The following is a 15,949-nucleotide window of genomic DNA, read 5'->3' on the forward strand; positions in this document are numbered from 1 at the left end:
ACGGCACCAAGATATATATCGGTGATCATTCTTTTGTATTTCATTTAAAAAATTACATCGATCGATTTGTGAATCTTCTCTTATCATTCCCGCGGTTTCTAGAACGAATGATTTATCTAGTCGATCGGAACAATCGAGGAAGAATTATCCATACTCCAATTGATGGTGATTGTAATTTTTAAGATCAACATAATAAAATTTCTTTCAATATCGATCAATACCATAAATTTAAGACTACGAAAACATAAGATTTTTCTTCCTTATTATTTACTTTAGTTTGACTTCACTTTTGATTAGATTTAAGCAAGAAGAGTATATATATTCGTTCTTTTATTTCTTTTTCTTTCATTTTTCATTTTTCTCCCCTTTTTCTTCTTTTTCTTTTTTTTTTTTTTTTTATCTTTTTCGTTACAAGAATAAACAGAAAATGGAGATTAGCCGAGTATGTATTTTCCGTCGTTAATATTGTTATCGGTCATTTTTAAAAAAAACTCGTCGCATTGATGATCGATCGACTTTTTTTTTTACAATGTCATTAGTTAATTACTTTCTAATCTATTGAAAAGATTTCTATTTATTTTAAACGTGATTACTTATCACACACACACACACACACACAGATTAACGATTCTTCACGTGATTCTTCGGTTGAAGAAAATCTTAATTGGTAATGAAAATTTACCGAATAAAATAATTTCTTTGGAAGAATCAAATAAAACGGATTAATTAGAAATATTCAGGTCATGTTATTCTTGATAACGTATTACGTGGATATATAACGACCGATATAAATCTATAAGATTATTACGAATAATTCGGAGCGGCGAGGTTAGAAGAATGGATGATATGATATTTTATTATACTTGGAAATAAATTAACGTATATTAAAATGAAATCTATTCATTATTAGATATACAAAGTATTTTAGTCCATTTTTTAATTAAATCCATTTCTTAATTAAAGCCACTTATCTTATCACTCGATAATATTTTAACAGTCGACGATCGATGATGCCATTATTTACATTTTGCTTTTATACACATAATATTATTGTTGATATTCACATAATTTTTTGTTACTTATAATATATCATTGATAATATTAAAAGATAAAAGTGATTTAATAAATGCGATATTAAATGTAAAAGAAAATTGTTGCGTTAAAGAAAAAAAAGAAAGAAATTTATAAATAAAATTTCTTTTCAATTATATGTAAAAACGTTAAAGTGAATTAATTATGGTCGTGATCCATATCCAAGATCCAATGCTTTTTGAAACATGGCGATCAAGGAATCCATCGTTTCCTCTCCCGTAGGAATGATTTGATTAGCTGGTAACAAAAAACCGTATCGGCCTTTATCACGAAGCTCGTACGTGTAAGTTATACGAGGACCAATTGCGGCACGAACCCAATCCATCGAACTACCAGCTGCTGGATCTATGAATAAATCAATAAAAGCAAATGAATAAATCAATGAGCAAATTTTTTATATACTGCGGTAGTATATGATTTGTTTTTTTTTTTTTTTTTTTTTTTTTTTTTTTAGATTCATTCGTGGACGAACATACATTGTTTCATCTTGAGTCTCTTTCTACACTGTTGTTTTTCCTTTTTATTAACGATTCATTACTTACGATCTTACACGATCGCAAAGGTACACGCTAATAATTAACTTTTTCGAAAAAACATTTTTTCTTTCGTGTTTTTGTTAAATAAAATGTTATAAATTAACACATTTCCATATTTTAAATTGCCATTTATATAGCTTGCACAAGTGTGTTAATTTAATATAAATTTTATACTCTTCTTAAGTTAATTAGGAATTTCAACACAGATATTTTTTATACGATCTTTTTTCTCTTTGTCTTTCGTTCTTTTTTTTTTTTTTTCTTTTCTTTACACAGTACGGATCAATTGTGCAAAATAGAGATCCAATTGTAACTACTTACAAATAACATCGACTACGTTTCCAACGGTGTAATCGATACCGTATCTCTTCGATAGAGCCTTGACGGAGAACTTTCCTATTTCCATAAGATCGTCGTAATTGTCGATTCTTTCGTTGCTATGACCGAACGGTATAAGCAACAATTGGCTGAAACTATGGAAGGCTAGATAAGCCGTCAATTTTTCCGGTATACTTTTCAGAAACCTTGACATCGACTCCGATTCGATTTCAGAAAATGCTTTGGGTCCTGGATATGTTTCAGCGCAGGGATTAGAACTTGTTCCTACTTCTACGCGATCAATTGGAAATAAAATAATATAAAGAAATAGTATACGATTTTATCTATGAATTTATTCGACGATTTATTATTTAAGGTATATACCTGCCCAATGAGATTCCCAATTTCGATTGAGATCAACGCCTTTACATCTCAGCGCGTATCTTTTCAAATTCTTCCTCCACAATCGATTCTAAAAAACAAAGATCTGTGTCGTTTGTACTTCGCTCTTGAATTATTTTTTCTTTTTCTTTTTAGCCTTTTCAAATTCGAAATCTTATCGCGCTCGGTGGTCATTTGATTAAACATTACACCTTGATTTAGAATTTCATCGATTGTAAATATTTAATTGTAAATATTTGACATAGTAGGCGTAAGAAAGAGAGAAAAAACAGAAGAAATTAATTTCCTTCAAAGTGTACTTCGAATCGATTGACCTTCGAATTTTAATTAAATCTCGATTAAGAAATCCTTATCAATAAAACGATTACGTACGATCAAAGGAAAGAAAAAGGCTTATTTGGTTATCGATCGATCGATCGATCGATCAATCATTGCATACGATCGTACATAAGCGACAATCAATAGAGATTTTATCCAATATCTCTCAACGGGTTCTCTATTTTTTCTTTTCTTTTATTCTTTTCTTTCTTCTCTTCTTATTTTTTTAAGTCGAACGATTGCACTCATATCTTTTCGTTGATAAAAATGTGTAAGTTTGTTTAAGACTATTAATAAGGATAAAAAAAAGATAATTGATTAATGAAATCGATAAAGATCGTGATACCAATTTACAATACGTTTATCTTTATCCGATCTTTTTATTCGTTTAATCGATAACAAGACCAAGATTTATTCTTACCGTAGTATGTGAATATTCGTAACCATCTGGATTGAAAATTGGGAATATATACCAAATATAGGACTCCGCCAAAGTCCTAATAGCAGGATCTTCGTTGAATATTAATTCGTTTGCCACGTATGTAGTTGTGGCCACCGATATCCATTCCCTCGCGTGAATACCACTTTCCAAGAAGATCGACGTATTTTGATTAGGATTAAAACGAAGCATTAAACCTTTTATAGGCCTGCCAAGAGTACTGACTCCACCGTTCACAATTTTAACGATTTTAAAATGTTCCTGAGCGAGACTTTCCATCCATTGATATATCTATAATGAGACAAATACAAGTTTTCATACAAAAAGAAAAAAGAAAAAAAAAAAAAAAAAAAACAGTAGAACGAGGAATTCATTTTTTAAGGGCATTAGAAAGGTTTTTGAAATTCCGAAAAAGAAAGAAAAGAAAAATTTTTGCATAAAACGATAGCATTATGATCCTTTTAAAAATATACTTCGGTTTAATTTTTTCGTGAAATTTGCTAATTTTTATAAGATTTTATTAATTGAATCAATCTAGCAAGGTATTCAAGTTTAATGGATCTATCACGTTTTATTACTATACAACGGAATAGTGAGAATTCCGCTCCAAAAAGCAGCTCCAGCTTAGAAGAATATTTTTAAATAGCGTAAATTATCTTCCTGTTCTAATATAAATATTCTATCGAAACTTGAAATTTATATAAAAGTTGTAAAACAATATAACATAGCATAATCTGAAATTAAATTGACAATTTTATGATTACAAGGAACACGAATTATTTCAAATTTTTCGTTATCTCAATTCGTCATTTTATTATTAGAATAATTCCCAGGTAAATAGTATCTTATTTTATAACGTAACAATTAATGTTCTTTGAAAAGGAAAAATATAAAGTTTTATATACATTTGCGATCGTGTTATAAACAATTAAACATTAAAGTAAATTTGGAAAAAATCTCCCTAGTGGTAATTAAGAAAAATACTTTTTAAGAAAATAATTTTCATACCACGTCGAGCCTATAATAAGCTGTCCAATCAAAAGTGCCTCTCCCATCGACGTTCGGATTCTCTTCATCGATATAACGTTGAAGATCGTCCATCATTAACGTGGCGGACATTTTGTTACTGTTAACGATCTTTCCAAACTCATCGATCCTTTTTGGAGCAACGACGATTAACGAGGAATCATTCATCCTCGGTAAATTCCAAAAATTATAACCCTCGTCTTCTTGCATATTCGTTAAAGCATTAAAACTATCGTAATTATCAACATGGACCTTGTAGAGTTTATGACCGTCGTAACGTACCTTTTCCGATGCAGAGATACTCGCGAGAAAAAGGAAAACGTATAATCGGTTCATCGTCGTCATCATCGTCGTTATCCTCATCGTCATAAGTAGTTTTCAAAATGATTAAATCGTTTCTTTGAAAATCCTTCGATCTCAGTCAAATTCATTGATTTCCTGTATTACCGTTTGACTATTTACATTTTAAATCTATCACTGTGCTCGTCTACAAAATCTACGAAAAAAATTATATTTTCTTTCTCTAAAGTGCGTTCTGGCGCGATTCAACGTGAAATGGAAAATCTTTCGTCGATTCCTCGAGTGGCTTTATATGTACTCCAGGACGACTCCTCTTCTCATAAGCGCATAGAAAAAAAAGAAAGAAAGAAAGAAAAAAAAGAAAAAAAAAAAAAAAAAAAGAAAAAAAGCAAGAAGAAGAGAAGAGCTATCGCATACGTGAGATACCTGTTAATTAAAAAGGAAGAGAAAAAATTTATATAGCGGCAGTCGACAATACTTTATATGCAGAATGTGTTATGAGAACGACGAGCTTGCGAGGCAAGCGACGAAACGCGAATAGTCAAAGACCTCGGGTGCACTGCTCGAATATTATACCAAACAAGTCGTCCGAGGTCGTTTTTCGTATTTATATTTATCTTGTTTGGTACATATTGGTCTATTCGACTTTGACATTTTTCCTTTTTTAGTTTATTTCTTCGTATCCTTTAAACGTGGTATTTCATTATAACAAATATTTTCGTTTAATTATAAAAATATTTTATACCGTATAAAAGTACTTTATACGTGAAATTAACTGGTCGATTAGAAATGTAAATGTTTGTTTTTTGAAATGATCTGTAATTTGCAAGTTGATTAACAAAGAATTCTTTAGAACGTCCTTCCTGATACTTGTTGAATATATTCCCTTCTTAAGTCATTCTTATTTCCGATTGTTGCATGTAAGCGTTTTGCTTGGAAGCCAATCGAAATTGATGAAATTAAACGTTAAGTATACCTCTTACGCTTTATGGAATATTCATTGTCTTCGTTATCTTACGCAATTACCGCTATACGCATACCTTTTTTTTTTATTTCAAGCTTAACGTGGAAAATATTTTAACGGAAACATTGAAATTAAATATAAAATTATAAAAATATAGAAAATTTATTTAAAGAAAAATATCAGCTTGTTTATGTTTGTGTTAAAATATTATAAAAAATATTATATGTTAAATATTTTAATCAAGAAATTACAGTATTTATGTGAAAAGAAATAATATTTCACGTTTAAACCCCTTGAGTATGATTACTTGTTGTCCATGATACGTCGATAATATGTGTGCTTTGATATAACAGTGATCGATTATAAAGATTCAACTTATCGATCGAATAATTTCTTTCGTTAGCGACTGTAGATAATATTATCGACTTCATTGATAGGATTGGTAAGATATTTTTAACGTATACTTCAATGCACGTTATTTGTACTTAATAATATACTGGACGTATGTATACTTTGACGTTGACAAAACTTTTGATACTGTCTCGCGTCATGTAAATTATTGTTTCCTCAGTCAAGTTGTATCGAGCTAAATATACAAAAGAAATATAAATAAATGCACATGTTGGAATAATGAAAATAAAAAATATTGTTTAACAATATAATTATATTGGAAAAATTTTGAAACAAGAATATAAACGTAGAGATGCTTACGTCACAAATTTTCTATAAATTTTAATGAGTGACTAAAGTCATCAATAAGATACAGGGAGCATGCGATGATGAATGGTTAAAGAAGCGACTTATGCGATGATGAATGTTAAGGCTGTTCTTTTTTTCCTTTTTTTCTTCTTTTTTATTATACAACTATTTTATCATTCCATTTAGCTTTCAAGTATGTATTAAATAACGTTCGTGCTTTCTTAAAAAACAAAAAAGAAAAGGAAAAAAAATAGAAAGTCAGACCTTCTACCTTTTGATATTTTTATTAATCCAAGCTACTTTATCTTAATCGTAGATCAAGGTCTTTTAATCGATATCGCGATCATTAATAAAAAAGAAGAACTATACTAGAATGTATACGTATTCGAGATACGTTTCAGGAGTAATAGAGTCCTTGATTTATCACTGAATTACAATTGTACTCGTATAAGTAAATGCAAAGTCATATCGACATACCATAGAAAGATAATATATCTATTTGTAACGTTTTATCCGAATGATAAAAGTTTATATTATTTACAAACATAGATATGAAAGTGATATTTTAATATTGATTAAAATAGTATGCTGATTCGTGATATAGTATAATAACATAGATGAATGAATAGAGAAATAAAAAGGATGAAAGAAAAGCAGAAGAAAGAATATTCAAAATAGAATTAGAAAGTATGCGCGTTTATCGATCCTCTTTATGTTCAAGGGTGCATCAAAAGACAAAGGGGCCACGGGATGGTTCGCTGTAATTTATAAATTGACTCTTTTATTCGTCCTCCTCTTAATACTGGATTATCGTTCTATTTTATTTTAATAATATCGTAGCAATGCTCTTTGTTCCTTCATCTTTATTTTTTTATTTTTTTACGTTTGTTCTTTTTTTTTTTCTTTCTTTTTTTTTTTCAACTTTAATCGTTACTTACGTAAAATTAGATACGAATGAATATTTCTTTTAATCTTTGTCCGTTTGTAGATGAAATATGTTATCGTATAATTTAAACAACTTATTACACAATATATTTATCTTTCTTGTTACGAAATAATACCGTGATCCTATGATAAATGTCATTTGAATATGGGTTCTCACGTTCGCAAATAAATTTATATAGTTCCCCATGAAAACGCAAGTAAGATTGTATAAATCTTCTTTGCAAAAATTGTCACGAACAAAAGTGCAGTAAAATGGAGGCATGCGCATTTATCCGAAAGATATTAATTTTTGTCATGACGTAAAATCTAATTAGATGGGCGATTTTTAATAGAAAAAGAAAAAAAAAAAAAAAAAAAGAATGATTTAGTGTAAAAAATATGTTTAACGATATTATCAAAGAAAAAAAAGAAAAAAAGTAAAAAATAGCTCATGAAAGAAATAATTAGACAAGTAAAATGGTTCGCAGGTTGGAATGTCCGCAGAGCGGACAATTTTTGCACGCTCCTGACATTTTCGCTGATCCCTTCCTCGAGCTCCCCCACTTTGCTTCGCGATGCGGCCTTCAACAACGACGAGTTCTCTCTCTCCTGTTTAGCGTGACGGAATCAGTCGTGGTTTATCAACCGAGCCGGTTATAAGTCTGAGAATTGTAGATGGTTAAAAGCCGTACGCATTCTTCTCCTTTTTCTCATTCGTTCATAGTAATTTCGATCTTATCCTTATTATATCGGTCCTAAATCTTATTCGATCATAACTAAACTACGACTCAATTGAGATCTTTTCAAATTCGACACGACTATCTTTTCTTTCATCTATTATCATATTGATCGGCAGATGAATTTTCGTTAACATTTATCAATTATTTATAACTCGATTAAGAAGGAACGAAAAAAAGAAATAAAGAAAAAATCGAAAATATTCCTATGAAGATAATCTTTTAATCAAGAAATATCAAAGAAGATACAGACTGTCTAAGACAGGGGAAAAAGATCGCGATACGTTGGAAGATAGGAATTATTTCAAAAATGGCAGACAGGATATACCATCCGAATCGTGAGCTGGCGCGAAATGCTTACTGTTCGAGTATGGAACAATACAGGCAGATGTATAACAAGTGAGTGAGAAGAGCTTTATTATATTCAACATTTCGTATCTATAACGAAGGACCCCACCAATGGGTGGTGAATATGAGGTAGGGTCAAGGATGAGAGAGAATAAGGTACAAAAGAAGGGATGCCAGAGGAACTCGATCGAACTCGATGGCTCTTATGGATTTTAAAGGCGCATGCGCAATTCGATTCTAGGCCACCTCTCTTTGTTTCAAATTTTATAAATATAATTTATTATCAATTTTTTTTTCCATTCTGCATTCCTATCCATTTTTCCTTTATTTATTTCTATTTGTGTATAATTCTTTTTTTTTTTCTAAAGAGGAAAAATAATAAGAGTATTAAGTCATTTGTATATAATGTTTAGTTTCAAATTCAGATAAAATAGCATTATCAAAAAGAAAAATAGACTTAGAAGGATCTCTTAGATAAATTTTATTATTATTTGATTTCAATTAAAAATCTTTGTTTTATATTCTATTAGATTACTTATAGAAACAATCAAATGTAAAGTTTGATCTTAGGTAAAATAAGGAATAATTATTGTTTCATCGTTACACTTACGTTTGTGAAAATTATATGTAAAAAATAAGATGTGTATCGTAGGAAAATAATTTGTATGATTCTTTTTTATTTAATGCCCATATCTCCCAAATAAGGAATCTATGAAAATAGAAAGTTGTTATCGATCCAATAGATGCGACACTGTGGAGAAGAGAGTATCTGTTCAAGTATCATAGATATACTGATTTATTTACATATGTTTATTATCGATTAAAACAATTATTATCGATAGATCGATCTTCCGTCATAAAGTTTCGAATAATTTCATTATGTTGGATTATATTTTAAATAAATGTATTATTTATTAAAGATATTTTTTTAGCTCTGTGAAAAATCCGATCAAGTTCTGGAGCGAGATCGCGAACAAATTTTATTGGGAAACACCGGCGACTGATGACAAATTTTTTTCATATAACTTCGACATGTCCAAAGGCGAAATATTTATTAAATGGATGGAAGGCGCCAAAACCAATATCAGTTTCAATCTACTCGACAAGAACGTGAACGATGGCAAGGGCGACGAAATAGCATTTCATTGGTAAGATCATTGTCTGACGACATTTTCAAAGCCTATTCTCGATTCTTTATAAATATAAAAATCGACAAAAAGTTCATTGACCTCCTTCGTTATCTCTTGATAAATCGAATGAAAGAAAATAAGTAACGCGATGTCCAATATATTATATATACCAAATGGTTAGACACGAACTTTATGGAAAACAAAAAGGTTCCGAATTATTATAACCGAGGTAAGATACATATTATATGTATATACCGATCGAATGTTCGAACGATGTCAAATGTGTGAATCCTTGTTTGTACCTATCTTCGTACTTTATTGTCATGTAAAATATATTCGCTGTTGTTAGATGCAAGTCACTTGAATGTTCTACGAAAAGGAAGTTTTTCTTTTTTTCTTGCCAATATATTCCAACTGTTCAAACTTCGAACATTTCAACGTAATGTTTTAGAACGAAGATTAGATCGATAGTATGTGATTAAGAAAATAAATGTTTCACGCGTTCGCATTGGTAAGTTTGAAAGAAAACAAAAAGAGAAAGAAAGAGGAAAAAATAATTCAATTCGAACATTATCAGTTTGTTCGTTCTAACTTAACAAATTTCATGAAGCTAATTGGTTCCAAGAATGTGGTACGATTATATAACATTGTATGATTGTTATACAATCTATTGATTTCACAACATTGAAATCTTGTATCCTGTATCATAATTTTTTTTTCGAGACCCTATCTAGTATTTTTTTCTCCCGAAGATTACCATACATCGAAAAGGATCATAAAAAATTCATGATCTCGACTTTAAATATACTGATTAAATCTTACGAACGTGACCTATTTTATTTTCTCAAATAATAAAATAATACTCATATTATGACAATAAGATATATATTTCTATTTCTCATGATGTCTTCATTGTTTTCGTTACGTACTTATTTATCACACACGTTTAACGATAGATAAAGATAAAAAAAAAAAAAAACAATAATGAAAAATCATTCGTACAAAATGGTTATTGTCGCTAGTTGCAAATATACATTTCTCAATCGAACGAAGAAAATGTTTCAATGTAATACATAATAGGTTAACGATATGTGATATAACAAAGTAATAATACAATTTTAATTGGATTTGTTTAAATTTTAAGAAGATATCCATGCTTTCTCATTTATTTCCTCTTTCTTAAATAAAAGATAAAAGATAAAAGATAATAACGTTCTCTAACAAAAAATAGAGAAATTTACCTAATATATCTTATATGATATATCAATAGATAATTGCAATTCAAATTCATGAAGTTTGATAGTTTGTGATCTTATCAAATTAACAATTACGAATGATAATATTACGGTTTAACATTCCTAATCTTCTCAAATGTATATCAATTTAAAGGTATTGTTAGATAATAATTTGTCATTTAAGATTTTCTCAAATCTTTGATCGACCATGGTCAACGTCAAATTCGTTGTTTTCTTTTCATTCAGTCTTTAGTCAGAATATATATTATTTTGATAATACTACTTACATGCTTGCGTAATCTGTGACGTCGTCGAAAATAAAAGTCGATGTATTACAACAATCGAACGAACTACTTCGACGATGAATAAGTAAAAATGACCAAATGACATAAATTTATATATGTTCGATAGATAGAAATAATGTTTACCGTTAAAGTTTTACAGTGAAAAATAAAGTTCGTACGTTCCTATTACTAAGCCGATTTTTCAATATGTTTATAATGAGTCAACTTGATCTTTGACTTTATTACATCAATATGACGAAACTGAATCCATTAGAGCAGAACTATCGATAAATATTAATGAAAATATTGATTAGATTAATAATAAATTAATAATTATTTATTTATTTTTCTTCTTCTGTTTTTTTGGTATTTTTGCATTTTATTTCTTTTTTTTTTTTTTTTTTTTTTTACTTATATGATATATTATCGCAGGGAAGGTAACGATCCGAACGACCATTCGAAAATATCCTATAGAAAGTTGCTAGCAAAGGTATGCAAATTTGCAAACGTTCTGAGGTCGAAGGGAGTGACAAAAGGAGATAGAGTGGTCATTTATATGCCAATGATTCTCGAGCTTCCTATCGCGATGTTGGCTTGCACAAGAATCGGTGCGATTCACTGCGTAGTCGTGAGTAACTCGATCGAACTCTTAAATAAATAATAGGAATTTATCCGAATTGTCTCAAGTCTCCTTAAGTTTTCCATTGAACGAACTCATTAAGATAATTAGTTCGCAGGATACTCGTCCGATGCCTTGGCAGAACGTATATTAGATGCCAAAGCGAAGATTCTCATAACTGTTAATCTAGCCAAGAGGGGAGAAAAATTATTGTTTCCTAAATATATTTGCGACAGTGCTATGGAAAAAGTTGCATCGCATGGTCACAATGTCGAGACATGCATAGTAGTTTCTCATTCGACCAGATTGACCAACAAACGTCCTAGTTTGGACGAAAATGGCAGTAAGCAGTAATTCTTTCATTTTCTTTCGAATGAATATATATTTATTTATCGATTGCTTAAAACAAAAACAAAAACAACAAAAAATAACGAAGAAATTAATTTTTCGTTTAATTGAAAGCTGGATCCTGGAATTCCGAACGTGACTGTTGTTGGCACGTAGAAATGGAGAAAGTGGAAAGTAAATGCGAGCCAGTGTGGATGGACGCGGAAGATCCACTTTTCATTCTCTATACCAGGTAGTAAATAAATGTTTACTTTTATTATCGGATCATACCGATGAAGATAACTCATTTAACGTTTATGATCATTATGATAGCGGTTCTACTGGTAAACCAAAAGGAGTCCTTCATACAATAGCAGGTTACATGATTTACGCGGCAACAACGTTCAAATATGTCTTTGATTATCATCCTGGAGATATCTATTGGTGTACCGCAGATATCGGTTGGATTACTGGTCACACTTACGTCGTTTATGGCCCACTGGCTAATAGTGCGACCTCGGTCCTAGTGAGTAAAAGCATAAAACTCTTAACGTTTCAAGCGATTAAGAATCTTATTTAAGTTGTAACGTTTAACGAACAGTTCGAAGGTACACCGTTCTATCCTGAAAACGATCGATACTGGGTGATCGTAGACAAGTACAAGGTCACTCAATTTTATACGTCTCCAACCGCGATCAGATCGCTCATAAAATTTGGGGACGAGTTCGTAAAGAAGCATAATTTGTCCAGTTTGAAGGTAACTATAGTATACCTATAGTATAAGGAAACTATAATATACCTATATGATCTAACATTTTCTGATACACTTAATGGTATCAACATGTATCAATGTTTTTAATCCTGACGTATTAGATAACATTGATAAAGTTTAAAATATCTAATCCAGTTGCGAGAGAGATAAAAGTGAACTTTTTTGCAGGTTCTCGGCTCGGTCGGCGAGCCGATTAATTCCGAAGCTTGGTTGTGGTTATACAACTTGATTGGTCATGGCAAGTGTAGTATCGTCGATACATTTTGGCAAACGGAAACTGGTGGTCACGTCGTCACACCATTACCAGGTGCGACCCCAATGAAGCCAGGATCAGCGGTACGCTTGAGAATGTTCATTGATTTTAATTAAAATACTTGAAAATGCTAAATTGAAAAATAGACAGAGATCATTTTTAAAATTGCACAATCGCGTTCGTGACAGACCTTTCCCTTCTTTGGAGTACTACCGGAATTATTGGATGAAGATGGTCATGTAATTGAGGGCGAAGGAGAAGGATATCTCGTTTTTCGACAACCTTGGCCAGGCATGATGAGAAGTCTCTTTGAGAATCATCAACGTTTTCAAAGCACCTACTTCGATAGATTTCACGGATATTATTGCACGGGCGATGGTAAGTCAATACGATCGGTTATCGCAAAATTAATATCAATCAATATTATCAAACGGTTATTTGGCGAGGGGATTTCTGAAATTGAACCCGGCGTATTTTCCATCCTTTCCAAGTTCTTCCTCGATTCTAATGATCTGATTGTATTTGGCTGTTCTTTCGCTTCTACACGGTGCTCCTCCCTTAAATTGACCAGCGGACAAGCCTACGGCTAGATCAGCTACAAAATTGTCCTCCGTTTCGCATTGTCCAGCCGCGATGACATATCCCCAACCATTGATTCTTGCCATTCTGGCACAATTGATTACCTCGGTGACTGTACCGATTTGTGACATTCTTAAAACAAGACAATTAGCCATCTGTCGTTCTACCGCTTCCTCGATTCTTTCTATATTCATGGCTGTTAAATCGTCCGAGACCACTTGGATTTCTTGATCGGCTAAAGTCAACCAGCCCTCCCAATCTTCCTGATCGAAGGGATCTTCGATCGAGACAATCGATGGATACTCGGTAAGATAATCTACATATTGTTCCTTCAATGCTTCGGCTTCCATATAATCTTCGGGATCAGATTCTTCAGTTTTGAAGGCTAAATCGTAACCTCCTACGAAGAGAATGAAATAAAAGAATAAAAAAAATTATAGAAATAAATTTAAAGTAAATACGTTCATCGAAATTAACCTTCTTTATAAAATGCACTAGCCGCCATATCTAATGCGATCTTTATCTTTCCTTCGTATCCAGCATCCTTTATCGATTCGTCTATAAGAGTCAAAGCATCCTTGTCGTCTTCGAGAAGTGGCGCGAAAGCACCATCGTCGCAAACGGAAAGTGGTAATTGTACTTCTTGGCTCTCAGCAATTTTCCTCTCCAAAACGCGATAGACCTCGTTAGCCATCTTCATAGCGTCGACAAAACTTTCAGCTCCTATCGGTAGTATCATAAATTTTTCACATGGTATACTATTACCGGCGAGTCTACCACCACTGATCATGTTGAAACATGGTACTGGCAAATACAGATCACTATTCTCTGCTAATTCAGCGATGTACCTATAAAATCATTTTGATTATATAAAATCAAATATTGATAAGAAAAATTCTTACCTATAAATCGGAAGACCTTTCTTTGCTGCACCAGCTTTGCAGCATGACAAAGAGACTCCCAAGATTGAATTAGAACCCAATTTTGATTTATTCTCAGTACCATCTAATCTGTTTAAAAAACTATCAATCTCCATTTGTTGACAAACTTCTAATTTCGATTTTAATAATTGCGGTGCTATCACGTTGTTGATTATATCGACGGCCTTAAAGACCGAGCGACCATGATAAGCAGCCTCATTTCCATCTCTGATTTCTTGTGCTTGGTTGGGATTTATTACCAATGTACTAGGTACAGACGATCTGAACAGACCAATGTCCGTAATCAGATCGACCTCTAAAGTAGGATCTCCTCTTGAGTCGAATATCTGACGAGCCTTCACCTTCTGAATCGGCATCTTATGTTTATTCTTAACCTTCGAACGTCTTTAAATAATGATCGATCGTTATGGTACGAGCACAGTGCATCAGACACTTTTGACAATTTTCGTAATTGATTTGAATGAAATTTGAATTTTTTGGAATGATCACATGTTATCAATTAAAAACATTTTTTTTTTTTTCTTGTAATTTAAAGAGAAAACGCGTTGGATCGAATGGCAGGTTCCGTTAACAATTGACTGTCAAAATGAGTTTGTTCTAATTGCTTAGAAAACGCGAAGTTTTTAGTAGTAATTCGAATTCTATTGAGTATTTTGATTTTTTCTTATAGGTGCCAGACGAGACGCAGACGGTTATCTATGGGTAATTGGCCGTATAGATGACATGTTGAATGTTTCTGGGCATCTCATGTCTACGGCAGAAGTAGAAAGTGTTTTAACAAGTCATTCGTCGATTGCCGAAGCCGCCGTAGTTAGCAAAAATCATCCTGTGAAAGGTCAATGTCTTTATTGTTTTATTACACCTAATGAAGGTATCAAATTTGAAAAGAAATTGCAGGATGAAATTAAGCAAAGAGGTGAGTTCCTCGTAATATTCTTATTGTCTTCCTTTTTCTTCTCTTTCATTTCTTTTTTCCTTTTTCCATCATTAAAACCATAAAAATTATTCTCCATATTATTTACTATGTATATACATTTAATTTATCATTTGATTTTTTTCATACCATATTTACATGTGTAAGTAATGATAGAACGCACATTCTTTAAACAGTGCGAGAAAAGATTGGACCTTTCGCCCAACCGGATGTTATTCAACATGCACCTGGCTTGCCAAAAACGAGATCAGGTAAAATTATGAGGCGTATATTAAGGAAGATCGCGGCTGGTGACAGAAACGTCGGTGACATATCAACTCTCGCCGACGAGACCATCGTTGATCTTCTTTTCCAACTTAGACCACAAGTCTAAACGAACCAAAAATTATATATATATATATATAATTATTATTATTATATATATATATAATAAGCTTTTCTGTTTATCTGCTGTTTTTCAGTCGTGGCAACGAATATATATATATATAATATGTGTGTGTATATATATGATATATTATATAGTCTTTAGTAAGCTTTTTTGTCTGTTGTTTTTTAATCGTGGCAACAAAGACTATATAATATATATATATATATATATATATATATATATATTAATTATATATTCGTTGCCACGATTGAAAAACAGCAGACAAACAAATAAAGCTTACTAAAAATATTTATGAAAGCTTATACAACAAATATTGTTGAAGCTTATAGAACATTTTTACAATTCTTCGTTTATCCTTTTTTTTTGTTACTAATAGTTGAACTA

At 31.5% G+C, this 15,949-nt stretch overlaps 3 protein-coding genes across 5 annotated transcripts; 1 reads left to right on the plus strand and 2 right to left on the minus strand.

Annotated features, from left to right (window-relative positions):
• Positions 1 to 908: 908 nt before the first annotated feature.
• LOC118450000 (zinc carboxypeptidase-like) lies at positions 909 to 10,837 on the minus strand. Of its 3 annotated transcripts, none has more exons than XM_035885309.2 (6): positions 10,756 to 10,837; positions 4,114 to 4,627; positions 3,088 to 3,396; positions 2,331 to 2,418; positions 1,950 to 2,237; positions 909 to 1,437 (listed from the first exon to the last, which is right to left on the minus strand). In XM_035885309.2, the coding sequence occupies exons 2-6, from the start codon at positions 4,498 to 4,500 to the stop codon at positions 1,235 to 1,237; spliced, it is 1,275 nt and encodes a 424-aa protein (XP_035741202.1). In that variant the 5' UTR covers positions 4,501 to 4,627; positions 10,756 to 10,837; the 3' UTR covers positions 909 to 1,234. The 3 variants fall into 3 exon arrangements, with proteins under 3 accessions (XP_035741202.1, XP_085517689.1, XP_035741201.1); XM_085661563.1 differs by lacking the exon at positions 10,756 to 10,837 and having other exon boundaries at positions 4,114 to 4,331; positions 4,414 to 4,743; XM_035885308.2 differs by lacking the exon at positions 10,756 to 10,837 and having other exon boundaries at positions 4,114 to 4,744.
• AcCoAS (acetyl coenzyme A synthase) lies at positions 7,636 to 15,663 on the plus strand. The gene is made up of 11 exons (XM_085661562.1): positions 7,636 to 8,154; positions 9,036 to 9,251; positions 11,185 to 11,380; positions 11,483 to 11,714; positions 11,834 to 11,951; positions 12,032 to 12,224; positions 12,300 to 12,455; positions 12,639 to 12,806; positions 12,912 to 13,101; positions 14,914 to 15,159; positions 15,354 to 15,663. The coding sequence occupies exons 1-11, from the start codon at positions 8,066 to 8,068 to the stop codon at positions 15,548 to 15,550; spliced, it is 2,001 nt and encodes a 666-aa protein (XP_085517688.1). The 5' UTR covers positions 7,636 to 8,065; the 3' UTR covers positions 15,551 to 15,663.
• On the minus strand, positions 13,089 to 14,599 carry LOC118449998 (enolase). Its single transcript, XM_035885306.2, has 3 exons — positions 14,205 to 14,599; positions 13,780 to 14,150; positions 13,089 to 13,702 (listed from the first exon to the last, which is right to left on the minus strand). The coding sequence occupies exons 1-3, from the start codon at positions 14,597 to 14,599 to the stop codon at positions 13,158 to 13,160; spliced, it is 1,311 nt and encodes a 436-aa protein (XP_035741199.1). The 3' UTR covers positions 13,089 to 13,157.
• Positions 15,664 to 15,949: the final 286 nt, after the last annotated feature.

Source organism: Vespa mandarinia, chromosome 15, assembly GCF_050613455.1.
Source record: "Vespa mandarinia isolate Hongniang chromosome 15, ASM5061345v1, whole genome shotgun sequence".
NCBI classification, from domain to species: Eukaryota; Metazoa; Arthropoda; class Insecta; order Hymenoptera; family Vespidae; genus Vespa; species Vespa mandarinia.

What these genes read in the sequence shown, in the direction of transcription:
- LOC118449998 (XM_035885306.2), bottom strand. Translation starts at nt 14,599, where the DNA reads ATGCCGATTCAGAAGGTGAAGGCTCGTCAGATATTCGACTCAAGAGGA. An exon ending in AAAGGTCTTCCGATTTATAG is followed by an intron (nt 14,151 to 14,204) that starts GTAAGAATTTTT and finishes ATGATTTTATAG; the next exon opens with GTACATCGCTGAATTAGCAG. An exon ending in TAGTGCATTTTATAAAGAAG is followed by an intron (nt 13,703 to 13,779) that starts GTTAATTTCGAT and finishes TTCTCTTCGTAG; the next exon opens with GAGGTTACGATTTAGCCTTC.
- LOC118450000 (XM_035885309.2), bottom strand. Translation starts at nt 4,500, where the DNA reads ATGACGATGAGGATAACGACGATGATGACGACGATGAACCGATTATAC. An exon ending in ACGAATATTCACATACTACG is followed by an intron (nt 2,419 to 3,087) that starts GTAAGAATAAAT and finishes TTTGTTTTTTAG; the next exon opens with AATCGATTGTGGAGGAAGAA. An exon ending in AAACGTAGTCGATGTTATTT is followed by an intron (nt 1,438 to 1,949) that starts GTAAGTAGTTAC and finishes ATTTATTCATAG; the next exon opens with ATCCAGCAGCTGGTAGTTCG.
- AcCoAS (XM_085661562.1), top strand. Translation starts at nt 8,066, where the DNA reads ATGGCAGACAGGATATACCATCCGAATCGTGAGCTGGCGCGAAATGCT. An exon ending in TACAGGCAGATGTATAACAA is followed by an intron (nt 8,155 to 9,035) that starts GTGAGTGAGAAG and finishes ATATTTTTTTAG; the next exon opens with CTCTGTGAAAAATCCGATCA. An exon ending in ATAGTGCGACCTCGGTCCTA is followed by an intron (nt 12,225 to 12,299) that starts GTGAGTAAAAGC and finishes TTTAACGAACAG; the next exon opens with TTCGAAGGTACACCGTTCTA.